At 48.4% G+C, this 26651-nt stretch overlaps 1 protein-coding gene across 1 annotated transcript; it reads left to right on the forward strand.

Moving 5' to 3' along the window:
• The first annotated feature begins 1217 nt into the window (after positions 1-1217).
• On the forward strand, positions 1218-21218 carry COPZ1 (COPI coat complex subunit zeta 1). Its single transcript, XM_082351151.1, has 9 exons — positions 1218-1328; positions 12712-12780; positions 14071-14152; positions 14786-14877; positions 16095-16150; positions 17451-17528; positions 17685-17736; positions 18956-18994; positions 19810-21218. Exons 1-9 carry the CDS (start codon positions 1311-1313, stop codon positions 19855-19857), a joined length of 534 nt encoding a protein of 177 aa, XP_082207277.1. The 5' UTR covers positions 1218-1310; the 3' UTR covers positions 19858-21218.
• Positions 21219-26651: the final 5433 nt, after the last annotated feature.

The raw sequence follows: 26651 nt of genomic DNA on the forward strand, positions 1-26651 counted from the left end.
TGCCAAGCCAAGGACTATCTTGTGATTCCAGGCACAATGCTAAATGTTTGAATGACTCCTCATGGGAATAGATAAAGGATATACCCTTGCTTCTTCCAGATTTGGGGCTTGTCACCTGGGACTTTACCAGAAAATCATATATCTTCCTTCATAGCATATGTTAGCTCTGTAGTTTGTTTTGTATTGTTCTATACTTTTCTCTTAGGCACTCTGACTCTGCTCTGAAATTATTAGAAAAACTTCTGGGTTTGGATGCTCTTCTTGGAGAGTTCCTAAAGACATAATTTTTAGAGATGGAAGAAAAAAAAACCCCACAAAAACCTTTGGAGGACAGTATAATGCAATAGAAGGTGTCCCTGACCTAAGTGGGGGTCAGGGACCAAGGAACTGAGGGGTGGGGGAAAGCTAAACTTCATCAAAATTCTTCCCTATTGTGAAATCTCTGCATTCAGTAAACTTCTCTTTTCTCATTTTGCAACGGTTTGTCCCTACTGGAAAACCGCAGACCTTGTTCCCTATACCCTTCCTTATCCTGGACTCTTTATCCCTTTGTCCTTCCTACTCTCCCCTCTCTAGTCTCCAAAGCTCTAACATCCCGTTTCACGTCCGGCCAAAGAAAATCTGCTTTTAGAAACTCCCTGGGTCAAGCAAAGTCTAGGACTCCACCTCGGGAAGATTGTTACTGTTAGCAATCAACCTCTAGAGGCCTTGGTTTATCTAAATAACACGCTGGGCATCTTGTGCCTTTACTCTATGGCTGTGCAGACTTTCTGCGAATATGCTGGAGGGATCTGAGCGAGTCTGAAGGAAGAGCTAGCAGTGTTTCCCAAAGCAACCGTGGACATCAGGGACCTAATGGAGGCTCTGGATGGGGATTAGGGTAGGATTCTGTCGAGAGCTGACTGTGTTAAGGGCTAAAGAGACACAGCACTCCCTAAAGGGAGTGCGAATTAAAGTTGCTAAATCCCGCCGACGATATCATGTGCCCTCAGCCCTGCCAATTGAAAATTAATAATCGCTTCCTCTATTCCCCATGGAAACAACCCCGCCCCACTGACCCTCCCGCCCCATTCATTAGTGAGGCTTTGTTGTTTTATTGAGTGTTTAAACTGACAATCAAATATCTGCGCCTTCTGGCTGGACACCTTGCTTCCGCTAAGTAAGCTAGTACACTGATTGGTCAATGAAGTAATAGCTGACACCTGGGAGTCCAATAACCCTCATTCTGGGCGGGATCTAATGAGGACTTAGGGCCAATCAGCGGCGGCGTTGTCTCTGCGGCTCCACGTCGGCACCAGCTGCGGGGCAAGATGGAGGCGCTGATTTTGGTAGGAGCTGGAGGGGCGGCCGAGATGCTGCGATGTCCAGAGGGGCCGGGAGTCGGGGTTCAGCCTGAGTGGGAGGGGGTAGAAAGGGGAGTTCCGGGTAATCCTCGGGGTCCGAACGTTCTGCCGGTCCCTGGAATAGGCCTGTGGCCTAGTGCAGGAGCTAAAGCCTCGGTTTAGAGTAGGAAGCTCTGCCGGGGAGAGGGCAGAGTCAGTGGAAAGTTGAAGGGAGCACATGGAGCCGTTAGGACACATAGGATCATGAGCGTACTGGATTGGGGTCTTTCAGATTCCCTCTGATTATGATCATTGTGGATGATATCCTGATTTGAGTTTCCCCAAAACTCCAAACTCGCCTCAAATTGTCAGAATAGAGTGCAGGTGTTTGTCATCATAGGCTCCTCCTGATAGTTGTCACAGTGTGACTCTCCGTTGATAATTCCCCGTCATATTCCTTCAAAAAAAGCTATTTTCTTCTTCGGCTTCCTGCTATGTAGATTTGTCATCATGAGGAATCAGTATTCCATCAGAGTTCTGGAATACCTGATAGAGTCAGCATGGATTGTGGAATATTTTTCCTTATTCTGGACTCGTTATTCTGTTCTCCTTTTCTCTCTTCATTTAAACTTTGGGAATTCTTATTGTAGGATCTGGGATGCCAACTATTCCTCTGGTTATGTAAAACTTTTGGTGGCTAAAGGGCACCTTTTCGCTCCCCTGTCCATATGATCCTTTTCGCTTGTTCAAAAAAATAAAATACTATTACCCCTTCTTTAGAACTGAACCAGAGCGTTTCTCTCAAAAAAGCGCCCCCCCCCTTTCAATTTGGGGATTTTAACGTATATATATGTGGGTGTAGGGATTTAGCTCCCAGCTCCTTCCTTAATTGAGTTGAACTCTAGGCCTTTTTTTTTTCCCTTCAGCTCTTCACATGTACACATCCAGATCCTCATCAGGTAAAAGAGAATAACAGGTTTCAATTCCCCTCTTTCAAAATGGCAAAGATAGGGATAATTCCTTCCCATCATATGGATTGTTTAAGTCTAGGTAGAAAGCTTTAAAATCTGATTAAAGACATTTTCTGTACCAAGCAGTTAACCAGTATTCTTTTTTTTTTTTTTTGCACATGAATATTTATAGCAGCTTTATCACAATAGCTAAACAGTGGAAACAACTCAAATGTCCATCTCCTTGCGAATGGATAAACAAAATGTGACATATCCATACAATGGAATACAATTTGGCAATAAAAAGAAATAAAGCACTGATACACGCTACAAAATGGATAACCTTGAAAACATATGCTAAGTGAAAGAAGCCATTTACAAAAGACCTCATAGTATATGATTTCATTTATATCCAATGTCTAGAATAGGCAAATGTGTAGAGACAGAAAACAGATTAGTAATTGCCTAGTGCTAGTGGGAGGAGAAGAGTGATGGGGAGTGATTGCTAGTGGGTGTGGGGTTTCCTTGGGGTGATAAAAATGTTCTAAACTTAGATTATAGTGAGAGTTTCATAACTTTATGAATATACTAAATACAGTTGAATTGTACACTTTAAATGAGTAAATGGTATGTGAATTATATCTTTTTTTTAATTTTTTAATTTTATTTGATTTATTTTTTTATACAGCAGGTTCTTATTAGTTATTTATTTCATACATATTAGTGTATATATGTCAATCCCAATCTCCCAATTCATCCCCCCACCCCCCAGCCCCCCTCCCCCGCCATTAACCAGTATTCTTAACCAGTTAACAGACTGGGATAAATTCTAGGGAATTAGTTTCTTTGGAAGTTTAAGAAATTTTTAGACTGCCCCCTAGATCTGTTTAGAAGGGAGCCTGCCTAGAGGTAAAGGAGTGAGGGTGCTATTACTTGAGGAGCCCTTTTAACAAGGGATTTGTGTGTAGTGCTGAACTGAGGGAGTTACATGTGAAAGTCTCTCTCTCTCACATTTTCTCTTACCTCAATTCTTGTCTCTGCTTCCTCAGCGAAGTCTGTTTCAACCTGCTTCTTCCTTATATCCATTTTAATCTATACCTAAGATGCTGCATTCACAGATCCTTGCTGACCTGGTCAGGTACCTCTGAAGTTTGCTCTAGAAACCTTACTGATTCTTTGTCATGAAGAACCTGTTTGATGGGGTAAGGGGAAACGAAGGTTTAGGGCAAAGGGCTTCCTCAAGGAAGCACGATCAAGACTAGGATTAGTTTTTTTTTTTTTTTTTTTTTTTTTTAGGATTAGTTTTTGACTCCTAATCCTCCCAGACCAAGTGTCTCTCTGATGTTATCTCATCATGGGCTTTCCACATCTTCAATATGCCAAATTGTACTTTCAACTGTCAGTTATATAAAGCTTTTGTTGGGGACAAAGTACCAATAGGTATCAGTTCTTGTGCTGGTCACCAGAGTTCTTAGGATATTAAATTAGTATTTTCCTTCCTCTGTGTCAGCCCTTCCCAACATTTGTGTGTGTGTGTGTGTGTGTGTGTGTGTGTGTGTGTGTGTGTGTGTGCTGTTTACTATTTTCAATATATTTTGGGCCCCCAATTAAGAATTTATGTACCTTTCTCACCATTCCAGCCCTTCTCAACTGGAGTTCCAGGGGAGAATTAAGCCCTAATGCCCTAAGGTGTCATTGTATGTAATGGATCAGCTTCTCTGTTTACACAGTGACACTAGTTTTGTACTATCCTTGGGAGAAGTGACAAAATAGTATTTAAATAATTTTCAGTATTCAGTGGTTCAGATGAGGAACCGTGGTTGAGAATCAGGTGGTATTTCCTAAATTTTTATTTCTCTTCTCACTACCCTCACATACTGGCCCACGAAATTTAGCTCCGTCTGGTTCAGAATCACCCTTCCGTACTGTTCCTTTTTATCTCATCCGCTCTGTGTACTCAGCGGCATCCCCTAATTCTTAGGTCACCATCTTTGTTATGAAAAGTATAAGGAATTCCCTGGATTTTACCTTAGCTCTCTGCTGAGCTAAAGAGTTTACTGTGCCTGGATAGTATTTAACAAACCACTCCTTAGAGAGGGCAGGTACCTTCCAAAGTTCCTTTAGGCTTCCTCCTCTCACATTTCTGTTTCCTGGTTTGGCTGGCCCTCTGGGGAAACCTGATCAAAGCATATTCTTGTCTCCTCACCTCTACAAGACACATAGCCATAGGATATTTAGAAGAAGGGAAGAGTAAGCTAGAGGGGGGCAAGAAGAACCATCATTTGAAATTTGATCTGATTATGGGAATTTCTAAATACCAATAGGTTCCCTTCATTTAGGTACTTTACAGTGGGTGAGTTTCTTGAATTAAGTAATCCAGCCCTACCTTTCAAGCAGATTTGTCTGATCTTTCTCAGGTCTCTTTTCATCTCCTTCCATTCCCAGTGCTTGATAATAATGCCCCCAGCCCGCATCTTTGGACTCAGCTTCCTCTTTCCTGCTGTCTTCTGCTGGTCCTCTCTTAGTTGTGAATAGAGAGGGATCTCTGCAGGTCACCATTCTCCATTAATCACTTATGGAATCTTAAAGATAATGACTTATCCCCTTCCTCCTTCCCCTCTTTACCCTTTTTTCCTCAAAACTGAATTACTCTAGCAGTCTAGATCCTTAAATCTTTCCTCACAGGTTTCATTTTTCCTAATCCTCTCTGGATTCACTTTCTGAGTGCTTTTCCAGTGCTTTTTGGACTAGACTTCTTAATTTTATTCTTACTCTCCCCTTAATAAATTTCTATCCTAAAACAATGACCAGATCCTGAATTCTAAGCCTCATTCAAAAATCAGGGCATCCAGAGTGCACAAGAGTATGTGTATATATGGAGGAAGAAACTATGCAGAATACATCAGTGACTCTTAAAGGTTGATATTGCTCTGTGGCCTTTGCTTCCTGAATCATCTTAATGGGGCTTTTGTTAAATTCTCTTGGCACTAACAGTAGAGGTACTTGGCCTAAATGCCCCCTCCCCCTGCTCTGGGCAAAGGTATCAATTACATTAAGCCCCCAAAGCACTCCCATCTCATTCCTGGCAGTCCCCTGTGCCCCTCTCCCAGCTGCGTCCTTGCCGGTGCCTGGCCCGTCCATTTCGTTAGGAGAAGCAATCTCCTCGTTCCTGCACTGTGGAGATATATTTCTCAGCTAGGGCGCGAGCAGTGCCAGCACTGCCCCCGGTGAGGTCCCTGGCAACCATAAAAATTTTTATTGTGATTATGTTGGTGTCGGGTTGTCCATCTGGGTTATTGCACACCTAGTTTAATTGATTGAAGTTTAATTTATTGACACTTCAAATTAAATGATCAGAATAAACTGTGCTGTTACTCTGGCCGGCTTGTTTTAATGGTTGATTGCTGGAAGCAGACCTCGGCTTGAACTAAAACCCCTAAAGAGCAATTGACGCTGCTTCTAACTCTCCCCATGTCTTGCCCTCCAAGAAGACCTCGTTATAGATTTCCGACGTATTTATATATATTTTTTCCCTCTCCTTCACAGTGGTGGGAAAGAGTTGGTCCCCGGCAAGGTATAAATTATATCAGAGGTCTGGGGGAGCTGTCACATGGTCAAAAGAGGAGGAGGGGGCCTCCATGTGAAGAAAGCCAGACCCTTGAGAAGCCAGGTCTTCCCTGGGAGGCAGAGGATGAATGCAATTATCCAGATATTTGAGGGAGCCTAGTGGCAGATTTAGGGTCTTTTTCAGCTAGATACTTGCTACTGTTTTTTACTTTACTCCATCAACGTGACTTGGTTAGAGTCAGGATACTGACAAGAAAACTAGTTATGGAAAGGGGAGGTAGAGAAGCAAATAAAGGATGGAACAGGGGTAAAGAATTAGTGCCTACCTACCCACTTATGCTAGAGTAACTAGGAAGATGGAAGGCAGAGTGCCCATGGGCAGCTGATGAAGCTGGATTAGGAGGTTGGGTCCATGCACATTATAAGAGATCTGTACTGGCAAGGGCCTTCTTACATTCTGCCTCTGCTGATTCTGCACAGAATAGGCTTTCCCTCAGATCAGATTATTAGAGGAGTTCTCCTATCCTTAGATTCCCTAGCCTGTGTCACCTCTTCTGGTGTTTGACTACCCTCACCTCTTCAGGAAGTCTTTTCTGTTGTGTAACCTAAGTCTTACATGCTGCAGATGAAGCCTACATCTCCTTTTTTGGATTTTTAATATTCCCATTATTAAGGCAGATATCCCCATCCACAGCCAGTTGGCCTGGACAGCTCTGTCTACCAATTTTCTCCAACTCCTTTTCTACTATTTGTGTAGTGTTTAGAGGGAGGCTGAAACTAGGGGAGAGGATAGCAGTTCTGTCTCGGGGGTTGATTTGGGGGAGCAAGTAGACTGAAAGATGAACATAGAGGCTGTCAATTCAGTCTTTCAGAGACTACCTTTTCGTTTTCAGAAGCAGATGGAGGGTGGGGTGGGGAGTAAATTATGATACAAATCATGACCAAGGACTCATCAGAAATAGATCTAGCCCCATTTGATTTTTCCCTTTGCTGCATGATATTTCAATGAGAGCCCTTGGGTTATCAAACTGGGCAGGCAGGAAGTTCTCATGTTGCTCTCAGGCCTCAGGTGTGGAGTACTGTGATTTCTGCTTGTTCAGTTCATCTCTTCCCAGCAGTGCTCCTCGCTTTGTCCCTCATTTCTGTAATTCTTTCATTTCCAGAATAGTTGAAGAATTAGGGACTGTGTGACCCCCCTGGGCAAAAAATTCTCTAGCAGACAAGCTTCTGGAATTTTAAGAAAGGACCTGAGACTTTGCATTCCTGAAGAGCTTGGGGCCTGGTTATCTTTGTCCTGCCTGTCTCACGGCAGTGAAATTTAATACTGGAAGCTGGAGGCATGTGGTGCTGAGCTTAGCTCCCCCTGCTGGCTGTGTTAGTTTTCTCAATCATTTATTAATTTATGAAGGCCACACACATATTTATTGAAGTCATTATTCGGTGCCTGGCAGAGGAGAGGGGGTGATTTACAAAAGTATCACTCATTTCCCCCTTTTTTCCTCCCCTCCCTGCACCGTCTTTTTGTCTTCAGAGAGAATCTCATTTAATTCTAAACCTAGGTCTATGAACTCCTTGAAATCATAAAAATTTGTGAATGTGTATTTTTCTGGTAACAAGGTCCATAGATTTCGTCAGCTTATCAAAGGGGGTCTGCTGTAACTCAGCAAAGTTATTAACCTTAACTGATCTAGCTCAGGCCTCTCATTTCACTGATGAGAAAGCTGAGTCCCAGAGAAAGGTAGAACTTGAGTTAATGGCTGATGCAAACTATAATAAAGGATTTTAGGAGTTTAGAGACATTTTTTCCTGTAGTGGCAGACTTCTGGTGACCGTGCTTTCATGGTTTGTATCTGTCAGATAGGAAGATTCTTTCTAGGTGGCTCTTTCTGCCAACAGTTCTTCCTTCCTAAGACTTGTGTTCAGTTTCCTCTTAATAACCAATATTTGGTCTCAGGTCAGATGGGTAATGTTCCGTGGTACCTTGGCTCCTATTCTTTCCTGAGCTGTGCTGCCTGAATCTAAGCAAACCCCTGGGGAGTATGTGAAAACTGCCCTTCTCTGGCAAAACCTTTGCTAATTCTTCTTTTCTTTTCATCTGAAGTCCCCAGGCTTGTGGCTGGCAAATTGGAGCCCTCAATCCCAGAGGAGCTTTTCATTTTAAAGAAATTGGCACAGAATCAGGGAGCAAAATACCTGCTTAGCCATGTGGAGCTGGGAGTGGTATCTAGAAATTTCTCCTAGTTTTTACTGTCTTGGTTTTACTTTATAAATAGGGTTGAGGGAGGAGCATCTTGTTTCTAGTTGATGGAGACCCATTGCCAAGCCAGGGTACTACTTTTTGGCATGGCCATAAAGATTTCTTTACAAGTGGGGAATGAAGAACTTTCTAGGAATCTCAACCAGATTCTTACTTGTGTCCTTTCAGCTTTGTGGATAGCATCCTCTAACTCCACAAAGACTTCTTGGCTCCCTCCCTCCTCCTCCATCCCCCACAAAGGATCAAATAAAATAATTAGTCATAGGCCTCAAATATCCTGTCTACCTGCTCCAAACACTACCCTAGTCCTCTTCTGGTGGCGTATCACGATGTTACCCCAGAGTGTCCTCTTACTATATACATTGTGGATAGACTTAATTCAGTGCTTTTTCAGGGCCCATCTCTCCTAGTTTGACTTACAAGACACACAAATAGAGAGCTTTTCTCCAGAGCTGCCTTTTTAATATTTCTGCTAATGACTATAGTGCTGAGGAAGCTGCAGGTCATCCGAAGGCCCACAGGGGGCAGCACGAGGAACGACTCTTCCCTTCTAGTCCTCTGTGTGCTGGGGTAGGGTAGGGGATAATGGGAGATGGTGATGTTTTTCACCAGGCTTCAGAAGCCCCTGATTGAGATAAAAGACTTGTTTGCAGCAGGCTCGTTGCTTGTTCGGTGTTGTTTCAGCTCTCCTGAGGAGTCCAGTCTAGTTTTCTTGATAATAAAAATGGACATGAAAATCTATCTGAGCCACCCACCATCCCCAAAACCAATCTGCCTGCACATCATTTCCAGGCACCATTAGCATTTGAGGTGAAGTTCTGTTATACACTCAGGCTGTGGCTCTCTGAAAGTCAGTGCATCACAGAACTTTGTCTCGAAAGCTTTCTAGCAGCTACCCATTTGGGAATGGGAGGGAAGAATAGACCTTTAAAATCCTTTGAACATGGCCCTGAGCTTGTAGTGTCTTTCTCAGTAATCAGCATTTAATGTGTTACAAGGTCAAGCCTAGTCCATTGTCCAGGAAGCCCATTTCTCAAGAGCTGGGAGTTATTTATAAACTTGCCCTTTGCAAAAAACTTAAAATGAAATTACATTATCAGTAATGGCTTCTGGGCCCTTTAAACTGGCTGGTTTTATGATATGAGAGGAGCTCCAGGCCCTCCCCACTCCTGAGAGGTAAAGGCCCCAGGCTGAAGTGGAACCAGCTGCAGTCAGGAGGTGGCAGGAGAAGTAAAGGAGAAGCTGCCAGTTCTGGCTGTAGCAGAGTGGAGAATTAAAGCAGCATTTAAGCTCTTGCCTAAGTTCTCAGCTTTATTTAGTGTGGTCATTTCTTTGGAAGTTTAAAATGACCAGCCTTTTCTCTAGTGCCATCGTACCCTTTTCATACTTAGGGTCCCTTCTGGTCTTCTCCTTGCCTGCCTTTGCCTGTATTTTATCCTTCCCAGGAAGATCCATGTTTCTATTTTGGGGGTTTCCTTGATTGCGTCTTCTAGGAAGCCAGTGAAAAGAGCCAGGAGCAGGACCCAGGAATCTGTCTCTCTCTTTGCCGGCTGTTTTAGGCACTCTCTCACCCTGTTGGCCACAGAGGACTGTCTGACTGTCCTAGTTGGCTGGTGGCCATAAGGGTTTTTTTTGTTGTTTTTTGTTTTTTTAATTTTTTGGCTGTGTTGGGTCTTAGTTGCTGCGCACTGGCTTTCTCTAGCTGTGGTGAGCAGGGGCTACTCTTCATTGCGGTGCGTGGGCTTCTCATTGCGGTGGCTTCTCTTGTTGCGGAGCACGGGCTCTAGGCACACGGGCTTCTGCAATTGTGGCACACGGGCTCAGTAGTTCTGGCTCGCGGGCTCTGGAGCACAGGCTCAGTAGTTGTGGCGCACAGGCTTATAAGTTGCTCCGCGGCATGTGGGATCTTCCTGGACCAGGGATCGAACCCATGTCCCCTGCATTGGCAGGCGGATTCTTAACCACTGCACCACCAGGGAAGTCCTGCCATCAGGGTTTTTCTTTGCTTTGGGATCCCATTCTTTCTAGAGATGCCAGACTTTGTGGCTGCAGGCACGAGTTAACCTGCGCCAGATCAATGCCCGGTTTCAACCATTGGGAAACTCTCTAAGGTTGCTGTGAATGCGGATAGAGAAACAGAGCCAAAGATTTCCAGGGAAAATGTTGTGGGAAAAATGATTTCTTCTAAATTTCCTTCCTTACGGACTTCTTTTCCTCTATTAAGAAAACTCATTCCCATGACTGTCTCCCTGTTGGTGAATCGAGGATCCAAGTTGCTATAGAACTGAGCCTGCTTTATGGGAAGATCTTTCTGTGGGGAATTAGGAGTTAGGAAAGCTGCTTTATTTGTGACTTTTTAGATGAGACTCTAGAGGAGGTCCTTCTGCTAGACAGAGTCCCTTAGTTTGAGAGAGTGTTCCGGAGAGTAATGTGTATAGCATGGGCATCTTTAAGGAATGTCTGTCAGAGGAGGATGACTTGGTGGTAGTAATATCACCCAAAATGACCACACCAAAAAATCTACCTGTACGTGGATGTCTAATTATAAGAGAATCCCCTAGATGCTTACCGCAGCAATAAATTTCTACTTTACTCTCAAACTTCATTTATTCTCATAATCATTCAATAAATATTGAGAGTTTAGTATATGTCAGGCATTGTTCTGGACACTTGTAATAAATCAGTGAAAGAAACAAAAATTTCTGTCCTCAAGAATCCAAGTGGGGAAAGCTTACATTCTTTATCACCCTGTTCTCAAAAGACTGGGTTCCCTTTACTCTCATTCTTTTTTTTTTTTTTTTTTTTTTTTTTAAAATAAGGTTTAATTTATTTATTTATGGCTGTGTTGGGTCTTCGTTTCTGTGCGAGGGCTTTCTCTAGTTGTGGCAAGTGGGGGCCACTCTTCATCACGGTGCGCGGGCCTCTCACTATCGCAGCCTCTCTTGTTGCGAAGCACAGGCTCCAGACGCGCAGGCTCAGTAATTGTGGCTCACGAGCCCAGTTGCGCGGGCCTCTCACTATCGCAGCCTCTCTTGTTGCGAAGCACAGGCTCCAGACGCGCAGGCTCAGTAATTGTGGCTCACGAGCCCAGTTGCTCCGCGGCATGTGGGATCTTCCCAGACCAGGGCTCGAACCCGTGTCCCCTGCATTGGCAGGCCGACTCTCAACCACTGCGCCACCAGGGAAGCCCTACTCTCATTCTTAACTCCTTGAGCTAAGGTTGGTTCTTTGCATGGAACCATAAACCCCCTGGAGCCTTATGGGATAGTTTACCTTTGTAGAGGCTGCAGATCCTTGGCAGTGAATCTTTCCTCATCACCTTTGGGCCTTTGTTAAACATATGCTCGGAGAATATGTTTGGCCCTGTGAAGGCTGTGGGTTTCCTAAGTAGGGCCAGGAAACGGAGGTAGCAAAGCAACAGCCTTGTCTCAAAGCACGGGAGAAGGATATCCACGGTAAGTAACGCTGATTAGAAAGTCAAGGAATGTGAGCCTGCAGACACCTTCCGTACACATCCCATGGCCTCCCTTCCTTTCCTCTTCTTCCTTTCCTGTTAGCTGGTTCCCTGGAAGTTGCAGGAGTGGAGGAGCTTTTGCAAAGTGATATGCTTAGAGTTTTAGTGTAACTGTTAAGGCTGAGACTCTGATTTCTTTTTCTTTTGTTTTCTTTTTCTTTTTCTTTTTTTTTTTTTTTTGTGGCTATGCCATGCAGCATGCAGAGTCTTAGTCCCCCGACCAGGGATCAAACCCGGGGCCCCTGCAGTGGAAGCGCGGAGTCTTAGTCACTGGACTGCCAGGGAAGCCCCTGATTTCTTTGGGAGCCAGTTTCCTCAAAGGTTGCTTTTTGGTAGTGAAAGAACACTCCACTCCTGCTCCTTGTCTCCAGGCTCCAGAGTGTTTCTTAGACGGAGCCTCTTCTTAACTGCTTCTTAACTACCACAAATTCAGATTGCTTTTTGTCTTGGCAAGTTAAGTGGTGGTCGTCAGGGTATAGTAGAGGAGTTGAGATCCTAGGGGAAGTCTTGGAAGATGGATGTCTCACTGGGCTGCATTCAGAACTGGTGTGTCTGTGTGTGAGTATGTGCGTGCATGCGTGCTTGTTTCCATCTGCTCAGTATGTGGGTGGTTTAGGGAAGCCTTTCTTTATGCCTCTGCATTGCTACTGCATCGGGACTGCAGGAACTTCCAAGTACACTAGGGCAGTCCACGCTATTTTCAGAGAGCCTGGTGCAGTGCCTGTTAATTAATCTGGTTACATTCCACATTCCATACCCACCTGTGCGTGGGAGACCAGGGAGGGAGAGTAATTTGGAAACTAACTGTAGCATAATATTTGGAAATAAGAAATATTAAGCCCTCTGTGAGTCTGGCTCATAGAAATTGTTTCTCTGGTGCTGCTTTGGGTCCTTTGTTGAAATGTCCCCTCCCTCAATTCAGTTCATTTACCACTTGGTCATTGTCAGTGGGAAATGTCAAAATCTAACCAAGTTGGGATAGGGGACCTACAGAGGCACCTCTGTATCCCCTTGCAGCCCCAGTGGGACCAGGGGAAGGTATCTGGTTTGCTAATGGTGGCAAGAGCCTTCAGGACTGAAGGTATGTTCATATCTCTTCAGGAACCCTCCCTGTATACTGTCAAAGCCATCCTGATTCTGGACAATGATGGAGATCGACTTTTTGCCAAGGTGAGATTCCCTTTCAGATTAGTTTAGGAGCAAAGACAGACTTTTTCTGAGCTTTGGATCTTGGGACTGGCCCTATTAACTCATATTCATCCACACATAATTTTGAGAATTCTTCCATCTACCTCTGACTACTCCAGATAAAACCTAAACTGCTCCTGTCTCTTAGTTGCCCTGCTTCCCTACTTGCCATCCTTAGACTTTGTCATCAACATCAGAACAGGAAAAAGCTTTGGAACCTTGGTTTCTGAACAAAGCAATGTCTAGATGTGAGAAGCAGCCTGCCTATGCCCATCACTCCTGTCCCTTTCTCTTCTACCTCATCATCCTGCCTGGGTTTTTCCAGGGAATTCTCTTGCAGCTCCAGGGTTCCAGTCCTAGGTCTCCAGTCACCACCAAGCTTGTTACCTCCTGAGTTCCCCAGTGGGATGTTTCTAACTTTGGATCTATTGAAAGAGAGGAGAAAGGACACCCCTCTCCTCTCCCTCCATATTCTCCCCCTCCTGGAGAAATTTTTTCCGTCCCTGGTGGATTAACTCTGGGCGAGCATAGCATAAATCAATCAGCAGGTAGAGATTAGTTTAGAATTCACCAGCTGTTCCTCCCTGTAATTGGATGTAACTATGCAGGACACCTTTTGAAACAGCTATCCAGTTACTAAATGCCAGGCCTGTTATAGGTCTTCAGCTGACTGCAGCGGATTAGCCCCTGAAGAGCAGAGCGATTTAGCAGCCTGCATCGCCACCCCCTTGCCGGGGAGAGCTTGGGAGTGGGCTCCACAGTGTGGTAGCTTGCCTCCCGCTTCTTCCAGTTTGCTGGAAAGGAAGCTAAGATACAGGAGATCAGAGAGCACAGGCGGGGCTTGCCCTTCTGTAGAGGAGGTGTTTGCAGCCCTTCCCCATTCCTCAGCCCTGCATAGTGAGGGCCTGGTGCCTTTCGTGTTCTCTAGCAGTGCGCCCTGACCTGGGGTGGCGCCTGGGAATGGCCTCAGGGTTGCTGCCCTAGAATGCAGACGGGGCAGAGCCTCATCACAGGGCTTCTAGGCCTCTTGCCCTTCCAGTCTGAGAACTGTGAGGCGGGGTGGCTTGTAGCAGGGTCCTGAGAAACCTCGTTTTGTATCCGATTACTCACTGCCCATTCCCTGCCTCTGTAGTTCTCCCTTCTTCGTGTCAGTATTTCTCCCTCACCCCACGCCTTGAAGGAGAGAAATCCAAGATCCAGGGCAAAACAGTCACTAGTCATTCTGGGCTCCCAGGTCTAATGACCCAACTCATCTTCTTTCCCTCTGACCAGTACTATGACGACACCTACCCCAGTGTCAAGGAGCAAAAGGCCTTTGAGAAGAACATTTTCAACAAGACCCACCGGACTGACAGTAGGTCGTCTTCCTTTCACTACTCCCTGCAGTGGGAGAGCCACAGCGGGAAGGGGGTGGCGGCGGGGGAGCGGCGGAGAAAGGGCAAAATGACTCTGCCTCCTTCTTCTCTTTCTTCCTCCTCCCCTCATATAATAAACTCTTCAGAAATGTAATGGAGAGGTGAGTGTACCTCACGCGGGAATACCGTGCTAGAAGGTTGGCTGTTAGCTACCTGTCTAGTCCCCGGATTTATGAGCCTCACTTGACAAATTTAACTGCAGCTCTGCTTATTGTACCGCATCCATTAGGGCAGGTAAATGGAAGTCTGTAAAGGTGACCGCTCTGCATTTTCACCTCCGAAGGATTGACTAGTATCCTGTCTCGTATACAAGGAGGGAAAGAAGGCTACTGGTGGCTGGGGGGGCAGGAGCAGTTACAGGAGAAGATACTTAGACTCCCCCAAGTTTACACTTGCCGCCCTCTGCTACCACCCGAAAAGAAAAAGCAGGTCCACTTCAGTCTTTGGGGGTCATTAAGACCTGCCTCACCTCAGCCCCACACAGCTGGATACCAGGAGTTCATGGTAACTCCCTCTTTCCTACTTCTTTGTCTCAGGCCACCCACCGTTTCCACCTTTGTTCCCCCGCACAGGTGAAATTGCCCTCTTGGAAGGCCTGACAGTGGTATACAAAAGCAGCATCGATCTCTATTTCTATGTGATCGGCAGCTCCTATGAAAATGAGGTGAGGAGCCCCACCCCTCTTTGCTGTCTCTGCTGTCCCCTCCTGAACCACCGGCAGGACCTCGTGACTGGTTCTGGGCCCTAGGACTGCCACGTCCCTGTGTCCCTCTGGCGTCTGGCTGGCTAACGAAGTTGTCGGAGATCCCTGTCAGCCTCACAGACACGGCCGAGCAACTGAATCAACCTAGAATGGAAGCTTTCCCAGATTTCTGTGTCCGCATAGGACACACCATCTATGTTTTGATACATACTGTCTATGTTTTGGTACATACTAATGTGTAATACCAATGGCCTTCCCTGGATGGTGTTTTTAAGATGGATTTCTGAGGTGTGGTCAGGGTTCAGGGGATGCTTGCTCCTGCTGTGCAGGGTCCACACCTGACTGAGTTCGGGTCACTTAGGCAACATTGTGGGTCACGTCGAAGCCATACCTTCTGAGTGGCTCTCTGAAGACTGTGGGTGTAGTCCTAACCTGCTTCCTAAACTCAGGAAAAGCTATTTACCTTAGGTCACAACTTCTAGGAGAGTAGGTAGGTAAAAATAAGCCCCTACATAATTTGAGGCAAAAGTCAAAGTTTGAGAGAACCAACTCTTCCTGAGTTCTTATTGCTGCAAGTGCTTTGTAGAATACATTGTTATTTAAACCTTACAGCACCTCTATGAGTTTTGGGCATTAGTGCCCTTGTTTTATAGGTGAGGAAACTAAACCTTGAGGAACCATATGAAATTACTTATATTTGACCACTGTCGGACTACAAAAGTGGCAGTTTCATGTGGTTCAAACTGATAACTTTCCCAGGGTCACACATCTAGAAATGGCTCGGCTGGGATTTAAGCCCAGATCTGTCTGACTCCAAAGTCCATTCTCTTTTGACAACAGTCTGACCTCAGCTATTGCTTGGTTAATGATTTTTCTACCGAAGACATAGGGTAACACATATACAGTTGGTAAAGACATGAAGAAGACTGTGACAGGAAAGTTCTGTTTGAACAGTCTGGTCAAAGAGAGACCTAAAATCATGGGGTCATGAAGCAGAATTTGTTTCTGTGGGGAGCCACGGGTCCTCTTCCTGTTTTACTTTCACTTCCACCTTATGCTGTTGGTTCTTTGTGAAAGCCTGTGTCTTTTGATGCTTAATGAGTTAGAGGGCTTTGTCTTCAGGTAGCAGCTTTCAGGGCCTTGAACCTTATCCTTCTGCTTCTTCTGTCTCCAAACAGCTGATGCTCATGGCTGTTCTGAATTGCCTCTTCGACTCATTGAGCCAGATGCTGAGGTGAGCAGGCCATTCTTGACATCTGTTTGCGAGGGACAGTCACTGTTCTTCAGGTCCAGGGATTTGTGGGGGATGAGCAGAGGCTCTGGGGAGTTGATTTACCTGGAGAAGTCGGGCTTATTATTTCAGAGTAATTTGCACTGATGGGGCGGACTGGATGGGAGAGTGTGTTACTCCTGTGGAGTAGTTCTCCTGAGAAAAGGGACCGGGAGGGAGCAGAATCTTTGCCTCTGTGTCTGCTCTCGCATCCCCCAGTGGCTCTGTCAGAGTTCCAAGCACCCTCAAGGTGCTTTCCCGGGCTTCATTCTTTACATTCATGGTAGAGAAAGGGCAAGCATTGGGAAATGTCCCAGATGCAACAGCAGCACCCTGGGAATGGAGGCAGCACTCACAATTTTTCACGTCCGGCCCTTAGTTTTTCCTTCTAGAGCGCAGGAAGAATGTGCCTTTTACCCTCTCCTCCCCGTCCACCTCCCCGCCAGCCCTCTGTTCCCCATGCAGATGGGCAATAGAAGAGATACAAGATACTTTTCCTGAAAACACCCAGGGCTCCCAAGTGAAGCCAGTACAGACAGCCATCCGGACAGAGCAGAATCAGCAGGTGCTCTCAGCCCCGCAGAATCAGCGGGGTGAACGGCTCAGATTTCCTCAGGAAGGGGATGATTTATTTCTTAGCCAGGTGATTGAATAGACTTCATTTCGGTGATCTAGTGAAAGAGTCAGACTGACGGATGTGACTGGCCATATGCACCAACCACCAGACCTGAGGCTGGTGGATGCCGGGCCCTGGCAGTTCCCAGCCCCCTAGCTGGGCTTCTTTTCAAGGCCTGAGCAGAGCTGGGGGAGCTGGTGGTGGGAGCAGAGAGAAGCTTGGAAGCCTTGTCAGAGCTTGAGTGCAAACAGAGTTTGCACTCAGCCCCTCCTCACCTCCCGCCACCTCCAGATTGAGTTTTAGCTCTGTGTGCTCCCTCTTTTCCACCCACTGATGTCAGTGCTCATGAGCAATGTTGTGAGCAGCAGCGTGGCAGGTAGGAAAGAAACAATAGCTCTGGAAATCAGCCCTTGACTAGTCAGAAGTTGACTGTGTGTGTATTTTGAATCTCTTTCCTGGCATCCCTGGTCGTTACTCAGCAAATAAGAGTAGGAAGGGGGTTAGAATGGGTTAGCCAGAAAGTGCTTATTTACTTCTTTGTGTGGTTCGTGGAGACATATATTGGTCTAGTTTAGGCTCCCCAGCTCAGACAATGTCCTAGGATCCCTTTCACACTCAGGTGGGTTTTCTCTTCTCTCGGGGACTCAGGAAAAATGTAGAAAAGCGAGCTCTGCTGGAGAACATGGAGGGGCTCTTCTTGGCTGTGGATGAAATTGTAGACGGAGGGTGAGTGCTCGGACCTCCCTGGACCTCCCTGGATCTGGGGTGAGGGGTGGGGCCACTGCCCCTGTCCGAAGGCAAGGGGGCCGAGTGACCAGTTTCCCCACAGTAAGTTGGTTCTTCAGGACAGAGTGAACAATGGTCTCTTCTTTGTCTTTTCAGGGTGATCCTGGAGAGCGATCCCCAGCAAGTGGTACACCGGGTGGCGTTAAGGGTAAGCAGAACTATCTCCCCTCTACATCCCCCATCTACTCACCCTCCAGGGCCAGACCTGCTAAATGATCTAAGGGTTGGGGCTTGTAAAATACGTACTTGTGGAATACTGTCTCCTTCCCTTTCAAATTCTCATTGTCTCAAAGAAGGGAAGCAGGAGGAATATATTTCTGCCCCTCACCTGGTACCTAGCATCTCATACAGTCTGCACAGAGTGGACATTTAATACATACTTATTAATCAAAGATGAAATAAAGGGAACTTTAATATTGATGGTTCTGAAATGATAAAGGAATTTGAGGTTGGCTTCTTCTTCCTGTGGGGATGAATCCCAATTATCTGAGGCAGAGGAATGTCTTCCTTGTCTTTTAAAGTCTTTTAGGACTGAGAACAGTACCTCTCCGTCAGGAAGTACTTATTTGCCAGAACCTCTGTCCTCTTTGGTGCTAGTGATAGCAGAAAGAGGCCTCTGAGTTAACCAGAGAAAGCTCCAAGTCTGCTGGGTGCAGAGAGAGCCTGCCAGCAAATTGTAGGGGTGCAGAGATGCCTGAGCAGAGCCAGTCTCTCCATTCACAGAATGTCCCGGCTCTGACCTCCACAGAGTGAAGGCTGACAGTGCCGGGTAATGGGAAATCTTCTCCCTTAACTGCCGTGGGCTCCATTTGCATAGTTTAATCTTCTCCTCTAACATATGTCTCTATGTGGCAAGAGAGAAGGTCCCCCCCCACCCCACGCCTTCACCAGCTCCCTCCTTCCCCTTCTCAGGCTGCTGTTGCAGCAGTTTATTTCTTCAAATTAACATGCTGTCGTTACCCATCAGGCCTTGCGGGATCCATTAAACTACCCTGGGCTCCCCCTTATCCTCTCCCTAGCGATACTGATATTCGGGGAAGGTCTTCTCTGACTAGGGAATCTGGTCTCCCATCCTCAAGTTGAGGATCAGATAACCTGCTGATTACCTGGAATGGAATAAATCTTTTAAGAAGTCCTCCTGCCTTAAAACAGAAGATGGATGAAATGACCCTTTTTTGCTCAGCAGTCCCTCTGGCCAAGTAAAACTGTGGCTGTACTAACTAGTCCCTAGGAGGGACTGAGAAGGTTAGGCCATGTGCCCTTTGCTTCAGTTTAAAGGACCACCTCTTCCTTCTCCATTGTCCCACCTCAGTCAGGTCTTACTCCAGCTTTCTTCCACGCTGAATGCTTGTCTCTCTGTGCCGTAGGGAGAAGATGTCCCCCTTACGGAGCAGACCGTGTCTCAGGTATGACTGTCTTCCTTCGTCCTCTCCAGATGGACTGGGTCACTAAAGAGGCTAGCATAGTATTCCACCCCAACCCACCAAGCCTGAATTCAGGAGACTAGAGACTGAAGACATATCTTCTTGGGCTCCCTCCTAGTCCAGAAAACGGGCTCATATAGCCCGCCGCTCCCTACCCCGCTCCAACTCCTATCCCAGTTTCCTATGAGCAGTAGGCTGTCAGCCTTGCTCTGTACCCTTCAAACCCTCCCTGCCTGATGCCTCATTCAGTGATTTATTCCCCAGCAGAAGCTTGCCTTAAGCAGATGATCTGTGTGCGTGCACACACACACACTCTCTGTCTTTCTCTTATTATTCAAATGAGGGCTAAGCTGGAAATGCATATTCTAGAATTTGCAGGTTTTGCAGGTCGATCTTGCTACTTTGCAGAGAGATTGTCTACCTGATGCGGAGGGGGGCCAGGGAGGGATTCTGTTTTCTACCCACTTGGAGTTCTTACCAAGAAGTCCATCTGGATGTGGTAAAACTCTCCCCCCGCCACCCCGCTTTAACATATGTCCGGTAACCCCCAGTTTTTTTCTTTCCTCCCAGGTATACCTCTTCTCTCTTCATCCCCCCAGTGGACTTGAATTTTTTTGGAATTTCCCAAACTGATAGTCCTCTAGGGCCTTAGAGAGCTTCTTCCCATCCCTCTACCCTTGGGAATTTTCTATTTGCCAATCTTCTAAGGACAGGGATGGCAAGTGAGGGGAAGGAGAGACCCATCCCCCCACCCCCACCCCCCAGCAAGCCCCTCAATGCCACCCTTGTCCCTGCAGGTGCTGCAGTCAGCCAAAGAACAGATCAAGTGGTCACTCCTTCGGTGAAGACCCCACTGTTCCTGGCTCCTCACCCCCTCAAAAAATCCACATGTCTGCTGTGACTTCTCATCCAGCCCCCCAACTGATGCTCTCAGGGTCATCTCGGGGATAACAGGGATCCTTAAGTCTCCATCCTGTCTGTGGTTGCCCCCTCGCAAACCCGTATACGCCTCCCGTTCCTTCTCACTCTTTTTTGCAGTCCTGGGAGTAAAGCTGTCAGCAGATTTGGACACAGGGCAGGGGAAGCACCCTCTTCCTCAACTGGATTATGCTCCCGTGCTCTCCTATCCCCCATATTTTCTCCTCCACTTCTGTGCCCTTTGCTGCAGCTACACTTCAGATCAAAGCAGGAGAAAGAATGTGCTGAGTGTTTTCCTCCCTTTGCCTTTACCCTGCCTTCATCCCAACAGCCCATATGTCCAGCAAGGGGAGAGAGAGAGAATTCTTTTCTGTAGAAGGAGTGCGGGTGGGGAGAGGCATATGAAGTCTCAGCCACAGCCCTGCTTTCTGGCCTCGGTATTTTCTCCCATTCCTTCTTACTGCCCAGGCCTCCAACCTTGGAAAAAAGATTGGGAACAGCTCATAGGCAGGGGACAGAGTGGAAGGAGCAGTGATTTAAATTTTATTGGAGAGGGCTTATAAAATTCCGTATTTCAGACACAGCTGCATTTTTTACCCTGATCCTGGCTTATAGCTTCCAAACTGCTGTGGTCTGTGAGTGTTCGTTGTGGGCGTGTCTGTCTCTCGGTCTGATACCTTAACTTTCCCCCTTCGCTACCCGTGCGAGCTCTGCCTGGCTTGCCCTGTCTGTGCTCTGGAGCCAAGCCAGTCCCTGATCTAAAACTCCATTCTAGTCTTGGGAAGAAGAGTTTCTGCTCAGAACTGGGGATGGGGTGGAATTTATGACTTGGGCCTCTGGGCTCTCTCAGTCCCCTTCTCTCTCCCACATGCACCTCACTCCTCTGCCTTGGGTCTGCGATCTCTGCTGCCTAACCCTGTCCTCTCTCTGCCTCAGCCTTACATCCGGGCGGTAGGTCTGGGCGCCTCCCTTCCCTAGGTCGCTGAGAGAGGTGCCTTTCTTCAGAAGACCTTTGGGATTTGGATTTCCCCAGGAAGACGGAGGATGGGACACCCACTGTTGGGTCATCTCTCCCCTTGACCCAAAACTTCCCACAAAAATGTCTCAAGAAACCTTCCTGAGACTTAGCGTTCTGCCCCCACCCACTAACTGCCAGTTCTGCAAGTGGGGCGGATAAGTGGGCATCCTGGAGGGGGCGTTTTTGTGTAAGAGATGTACGGAGTCAGGATGCTAGCCAGCTTCATATACTGCTCTGCGCAAAGAGGAATAAAACATTTCTTTTTCCAAACTGCCTTTGTGTGATGTTTCCATTCCTCTTCCTCTCTTCTTGGCAGCTGCTCCTATTCCTCTAAACACCCCCCCCCCCGACAACGCCCGCTCCCCCTCTTATAATATTTCTTCTCTCCCGCCTCAGAGAATCCCCAGCATTCTGCCCCCCACCCCCCATCCCTAATTTACGGGGCTCTTTGCCTCCTTGGCATCTCCCCGGCCACTCGCCTGGAAATTGGCGCCAGGGGTGGGGTAGGGATGGTATTTTCTCAGTGGGAGTCCCAGGGAACTGAGTGCTACCCCACCACCCCCGAAGCCAGCTGCCTGCTCCTGCCTCAGCCATTAGTAACCTGGAGACGCGCACCTGCGTGGGGGCCGCCTGCAGCCCCGGCTCCCTCCCTGCACCTCCCTCTCCCGCTCCGAAATGGCGCTGAGTGGGTTATTTATCGGAGCCAGTGCTGCTCCAGAAGGTCAGGACAGTGGTGTAAATAACCTCTCCTCGCCATTTCCCCGTCCCTCCAGAGCCTGCTCCCCTCCCCCTCCTCCACCTTTCTTCGCACAAATGAATGTGGCTGGGCTGGCGCAGAGCCTGGCCCTGCATCTTAATGGGGCGGTGAGCTCACAAGATGGATTTAGCTGGGGGTTTTATGGTTGCCGCGGCGACAGGAGAATGCTTTGGTTTTCTTTACCCCTTCCCCTGCAGGATTTGAAGGAGAGGGGGAGTGTGGGGAGCCGTTGTCTGCACTGCAATCTGAAGGGTCTCTGTCACCTCTACTGCTCGTGAGATAGGCCTGTAATTCTGGGGTTAGGCAAGAGAGACTGCATTGGGACCTTAGATAGGAAAGGATGAGGGAAGAAAGGTAACCAGAGGGGGAAGCCTCTCCAGCACCAAGGCATGAAACCTACAGTTGTCCAGTCTTGCCTGCTCTTTGAGAACGTAGCAATTCAGTTCAGCAACTGTGGGGCAACTGGGCCCAGGGTCACCCTCAGCAGATAGAAAAAGAAAAATGCTTGGGTACAGCACCCTGCAGTCCTGCACTGAGAGTTAGGGTACAGGGGGCTGGATGAGGGCTAGGGATTTTTGTCTTTGCCCCCCTGAGGTGGGGGAAAAGCAGTGTTCAGTAATTAAGATCGCTGTCCTAAGCTTCCTACTCATCAGCCAGCATTGACCCTGCTGGGGGGTGGGCCGTGTCAGTCTGAGAGGTGAGGGCTGCAGATCAGTGACGGGTGTGGAGAATGGTGTTCTATCCAGTTCTCAGACTTGGAATTCTCTGAGCTTGTTTCCCCAGCCTGGCCTGGTTTGAACTTTCCCTGCCTTCTCTGTTTCCCACTAGGAATGGAACTGTAGTTCCCCGGCCTACCCAGCCCTCTGGCCAACAATTTCCTTTCAGGACTCTGAGCAAACCCATTCCCAGCCCGGACTGAAGCAGAGACTGGGGAGTAGGGTCTGACTGTCTCCCTCCCTTGGTCTCTTTCTATCTGATTCTGGGCCTCTGTCTCTGTTTGTGAGCCTTTCCCTCTTCCCCAGGGGATCCTGGGAACCCCTCCTCCCCCATGCCCCTTCCTCCCCTTTGGCTGGGAAAGTGACTACAGCCTGAATAGCGCCAGACACCTGCCTGCCAGATGTGGCGATTTCCCATTCTTCTCTCCCTCCTCCCCAAACGTCTATCCTCTCCCCACCCCACTGAGCAGAGGGAGCCCCCTCAACAGAGTGATTTAGTGCTGCAGCCCCTCTTCCTCAGTACCCCTCTCCAGTTCCTCTCCCTCCCCCTGGTGCCCATGCCCCCCCTTTTTTCCTGGTACAGCCTCCTCCCACTCCCACCCCAGGGTGCTGGCTTGTGTAAGCCCCAGCTCCTGGACTGGAGAACGAATGGGTGGGGCAGAGGTGATTGGCCTCTGTTTCACCCATGGGAGAGTACATCAGCAGGGCTGAGGACAGTGGCAGCCAGAGCTGATGTCATTCTCACTGGTGGGGCAGGAGTGGGTAGGGGAGGAGGAGGTGAGTGGAGAGGGAACTGGCTCTCCAGGACTATCTGCAGAGGAGAAAGAGGTCTGTGAGACCTTCCCAGGTAGGCGAGAGAGCTCGAATTGTTTGGCTGCCTGGTGGACATCGCATCTGTGTTTCTCTGGCTGGGTCTCCAGATCTTGTCTCTGGATCTGTGTCTCAGTATGACTCAGTAGATGGCCCTCAGCTCGTCACCTTCAGACTGACCCAAAACACACACTTAAAGGGAACCCTTAGTCCTTACCCATCTCTCTTTAGTGTTTGCCCTTCTGTGTCTTCTCTCTACCAATCTCTCTTCCCTCCCATTTCACCCTCCTCAATTTGTCGAACTTGTCTCGCAGTCACCTGGCCTCCCCCACCTCCATCCATCCCATGTAATAACACAGTATGATCCCAGACCTCCCATCAAAGCAGAGACTCATTCAGAGTCACTCATTTCTCCTTGCCATCCCTCTTTGCAATCTGACTGTCCCCCCGGGCCAGACAGAGGGCTCTGGGGTGGCAGTGGGCTAGAGGATGGCTGGGCTGAAGAGCAGCAGAGGCCGGACAGGCCGATGGAGAGTCCAAGGAAGTAGGAGAGGTGGGAGGAGTGGGACAGGAAGATGGAAAGAGAAAAAGTGACTGAGAGACAAGGAGGGCAGCGGCTGAGGGTTAGCAGAAAGCCAGCATAGCAAACTGGAAGAGTGAGAGAAACCCACACAAAGAGAGCAAGGCTGGGAGCAGAGAGAAAGAATGGAGAGGTGGAGACAGGAAAGTCAAAGCAAGAGAAGGCAGTTGGAGAGGGGCCAGGCAAGGGGCAGGCTGGCCCTCCTGGGCCCCCTCACACTGCTGGGCCAGAAATCTTGCGTGTACGCGCATGTGTGTGTGTGTGTGTGTGTGTGTGTGTGTCAGTCGGTCCATCTGTGCACGTGCATGCAGGGCACAGGCGTGGAGGGGTGTCTGGTGGGGATAGAGGTGATCCCCACAATATTCTCATTCTCCCATTTCTTTCAGCAGCCTCCTTCCTTGAGGCACCCCATGCCAACCCCCCCACCCCTAGTATTCCTGATGCTCCAGGGGCCATCCCCAAGGTATTTCCAGGATTCCAAGGAATCCTGGCTTTTTCACTTGGAATGCAGGCCTGCTGGAATGTGCAGTCAGGATCTGCAGCATCAAGAGGCCCCATCCCCTCACTGCCCACCCCCATGCCTGCTCACCAGCTGCTCCTGTCCGTCTTCTCCTCCCACTCTCCTTGTATCTCTCCCTCCTCCACACTGACCCCTCCCCCAGCCTCTGACCCCCAGCCGCCTGGGGCCTGGGTTGGAGGGAAGACAAAGACAGGATTTATCACCGGGATAGAGAAGCATCCCCAAGACCAGGGCTGAGGGCAATGGCTGACCTCCCTGGATGGGAGTGCTTGGCCAGATGCTGGGAGGCAGGAAGCCTGGGTTCCAATGGCTCCTGCTCACAACCCTCACCCCCCGCCCCTTCCCACTATAACCTTGCTCTCTCCTTTGTCCCTGAAGACTGAGGAAACAGAGACGATGGCCTCGAGGTGGCTTTAGGCCTCTGAAGGAAAACCTGGGCGGAGGGAAGAGATGAGATTGGTGTCTTAGGGTCGTTCTCTTATGGATACTGGGGAGGATTTGGAAACCAGGTAGAATCAGTTATTTCCAGGACTAGAAAGGAGTTCAGGTTTAGCCCTGCAACAGGCGAAACGAGATGAACTTCCCCTAATCTAGAAGGACTTCTCCAGAACAGGCCCTGATTGCCAATAAAGAGGGAGATAAAGGTGATTATGGGTCCTGAAATATGGAAGATACCGTCTCACCTGGAAGCAGAGAAAGAAATGGAATTCCCCAAGGGTTATTAGCTCCAGCCACTGTGAGAAGGCCTTCCTCGGGCTTCCCTGGTGGCGCAGTGGTTAAGAATCCGCCTGCCAACGCAGGAGACCCGGGTTCGAGCCCTGCTCCGGGAAGATCCCACATGCCGTGGAGCAACTAAGCCCGTGCGCCACAACTACTGAGCCTGCGCTCCTATAGCCCACGAGCCACAACTACGGAGGCCAAGTGCCACAGATACTGAAGCCTGCGCGCCTATAGCCCGTGCTCCACAACAAGAGAAGCCACGACAATGAGAAGCCTGCGCACAGCGACGAAAAGTAGCCCCCGCTCATCACAACTAGAGAAAGCCTGCGCACAGCAACGAAGACCTAATAGAGCCATAAAGAAATAAATACATTTATTTATGTATTAAAAAAAAAAAAACACTTCAGATTGGATTAAAAAAAAAAAAGTAGGTCTTCCTCCCTGAGACCTCCAACTGCCTCCTGAGAAGTTGAGGAGCAGCTGGACCCTGCCTTTACAGTAAATAGATTATTGGCCCGAAACTGTCTCCACTCAGCAGGCAGGGTGTGTGCTCAAGGAGAGGGAACGGTATGATCCAGGAGTTTCCGAGAAACCAGACCATATATCTTTCAGTGGACAGCTCCTGCGGCTTCCCGAGCCACCCCTGGAGGCCCACTAGCCCCTCCAGAATCTCAGTGTGTCAGGGGCCTCCGCAAACCCAACTCTGAAGCTGTACCCCTTCCAGCTCCTGGCACCCAACATCCTGCTTGCCGCCTTCACCCTACTGTCCCAGGAGAAGGCTGCTCAAGTTACCTCCAAGTGAAAAGAGGATGGAGGGAAGAGAAACCGAGGCAACTGGGAGCTTCCCGTCTATCAGCCTCTCACCACAATCCCACCAACCCATTCCCACCCAGGGGCTGATGAGGGAGACCTTCTCGTGGTTTCCTTTTAAACTCTTCTGCAAGCTGAAACCATTCCCTCAATTCTTGATGGAAAGCCAAAAATTGGAAATTTCAGTGGGAAGCGTTCATGGGTTGGGAGGAGAGACTGGGAGAGGACAAAAGAACTGGGGGGTGGGGTGGGGATTTGCACAGGGTAAGGAAAAAAACAGGAAAAGGGAGAAGTGAGCATCTCGTTTTTCCTCGCTCCCTCTTCCCCCAATTGAGAAGGCAGATTTACAGCCCTGGTTTGGGGAGGGGGGTGAGCGTGAGGAAGACAGATCTGCAGTTCTGCCCTCTGCGTTTCTGGGTACTTAGCTTTAACTCCCCCATTAGCATCAATCCCCATCTTGCTGCCCATCCGTCTTCTGACATCAGCTCCTTCCCCTCTCTGTAGCCCAGGCTCTCTGACCCTAAGTGGCTCTTAAAGGGCCAGTCTAGACCTTTCTCTCCCTCCCTTCTCCCACTCCAGGCAGCACAGTCCGGCGTGTGAGCTGTGGCCGTCCTTGCTAAGGCCACAGTGGATGGGAGGCACAGTGTGCGTGTGGACGGAGGGGGCAGCTCTTCCCCACCTCTCTTTGTTCTCTTTAGGTCCCCCTATATCATGGACCCCCTCTTTGTTCACTACCTCCCCAAGCCAGAGCAAGCCCTCTGGTTGGGCTGGGAGTCACAGACACGGCTCC

Source organism: Balaenoptera borealis (genome assembly GCF_965194805.1).
Source record: "Balaenoptera borealis genome assembly, chromosome: 13".
Taxonomy (NCBI): Eukaryota; Metazoa; Chordata; class Mammalia; order Artiodactyla; family Balaenopteridae; genus Balaenoptera; species Balaenoptera borealis.

What these genes read in the sequence shown, in the direction of transcription:
- COPZ1 (XM_082351151.1), top strand. An exon ending in GAGATCGACTTTTTGCCAAG is followed by an intron (nt 12,781 to 14,070) that starts GTGAGATTCCCT and finishes CCCTCTGACCAG; the next exon opens with TACTATGACGACACCTACCC. An exon ending in TCATTGAGCCAGATGCTGAG is followed by an intron (nt 16,151 to 17,450) that starts GTGAGCAGGCCA and finishes TCGGGGACTCAG; the next exon opens with GAAAAATGTAGAAAAGCGAG.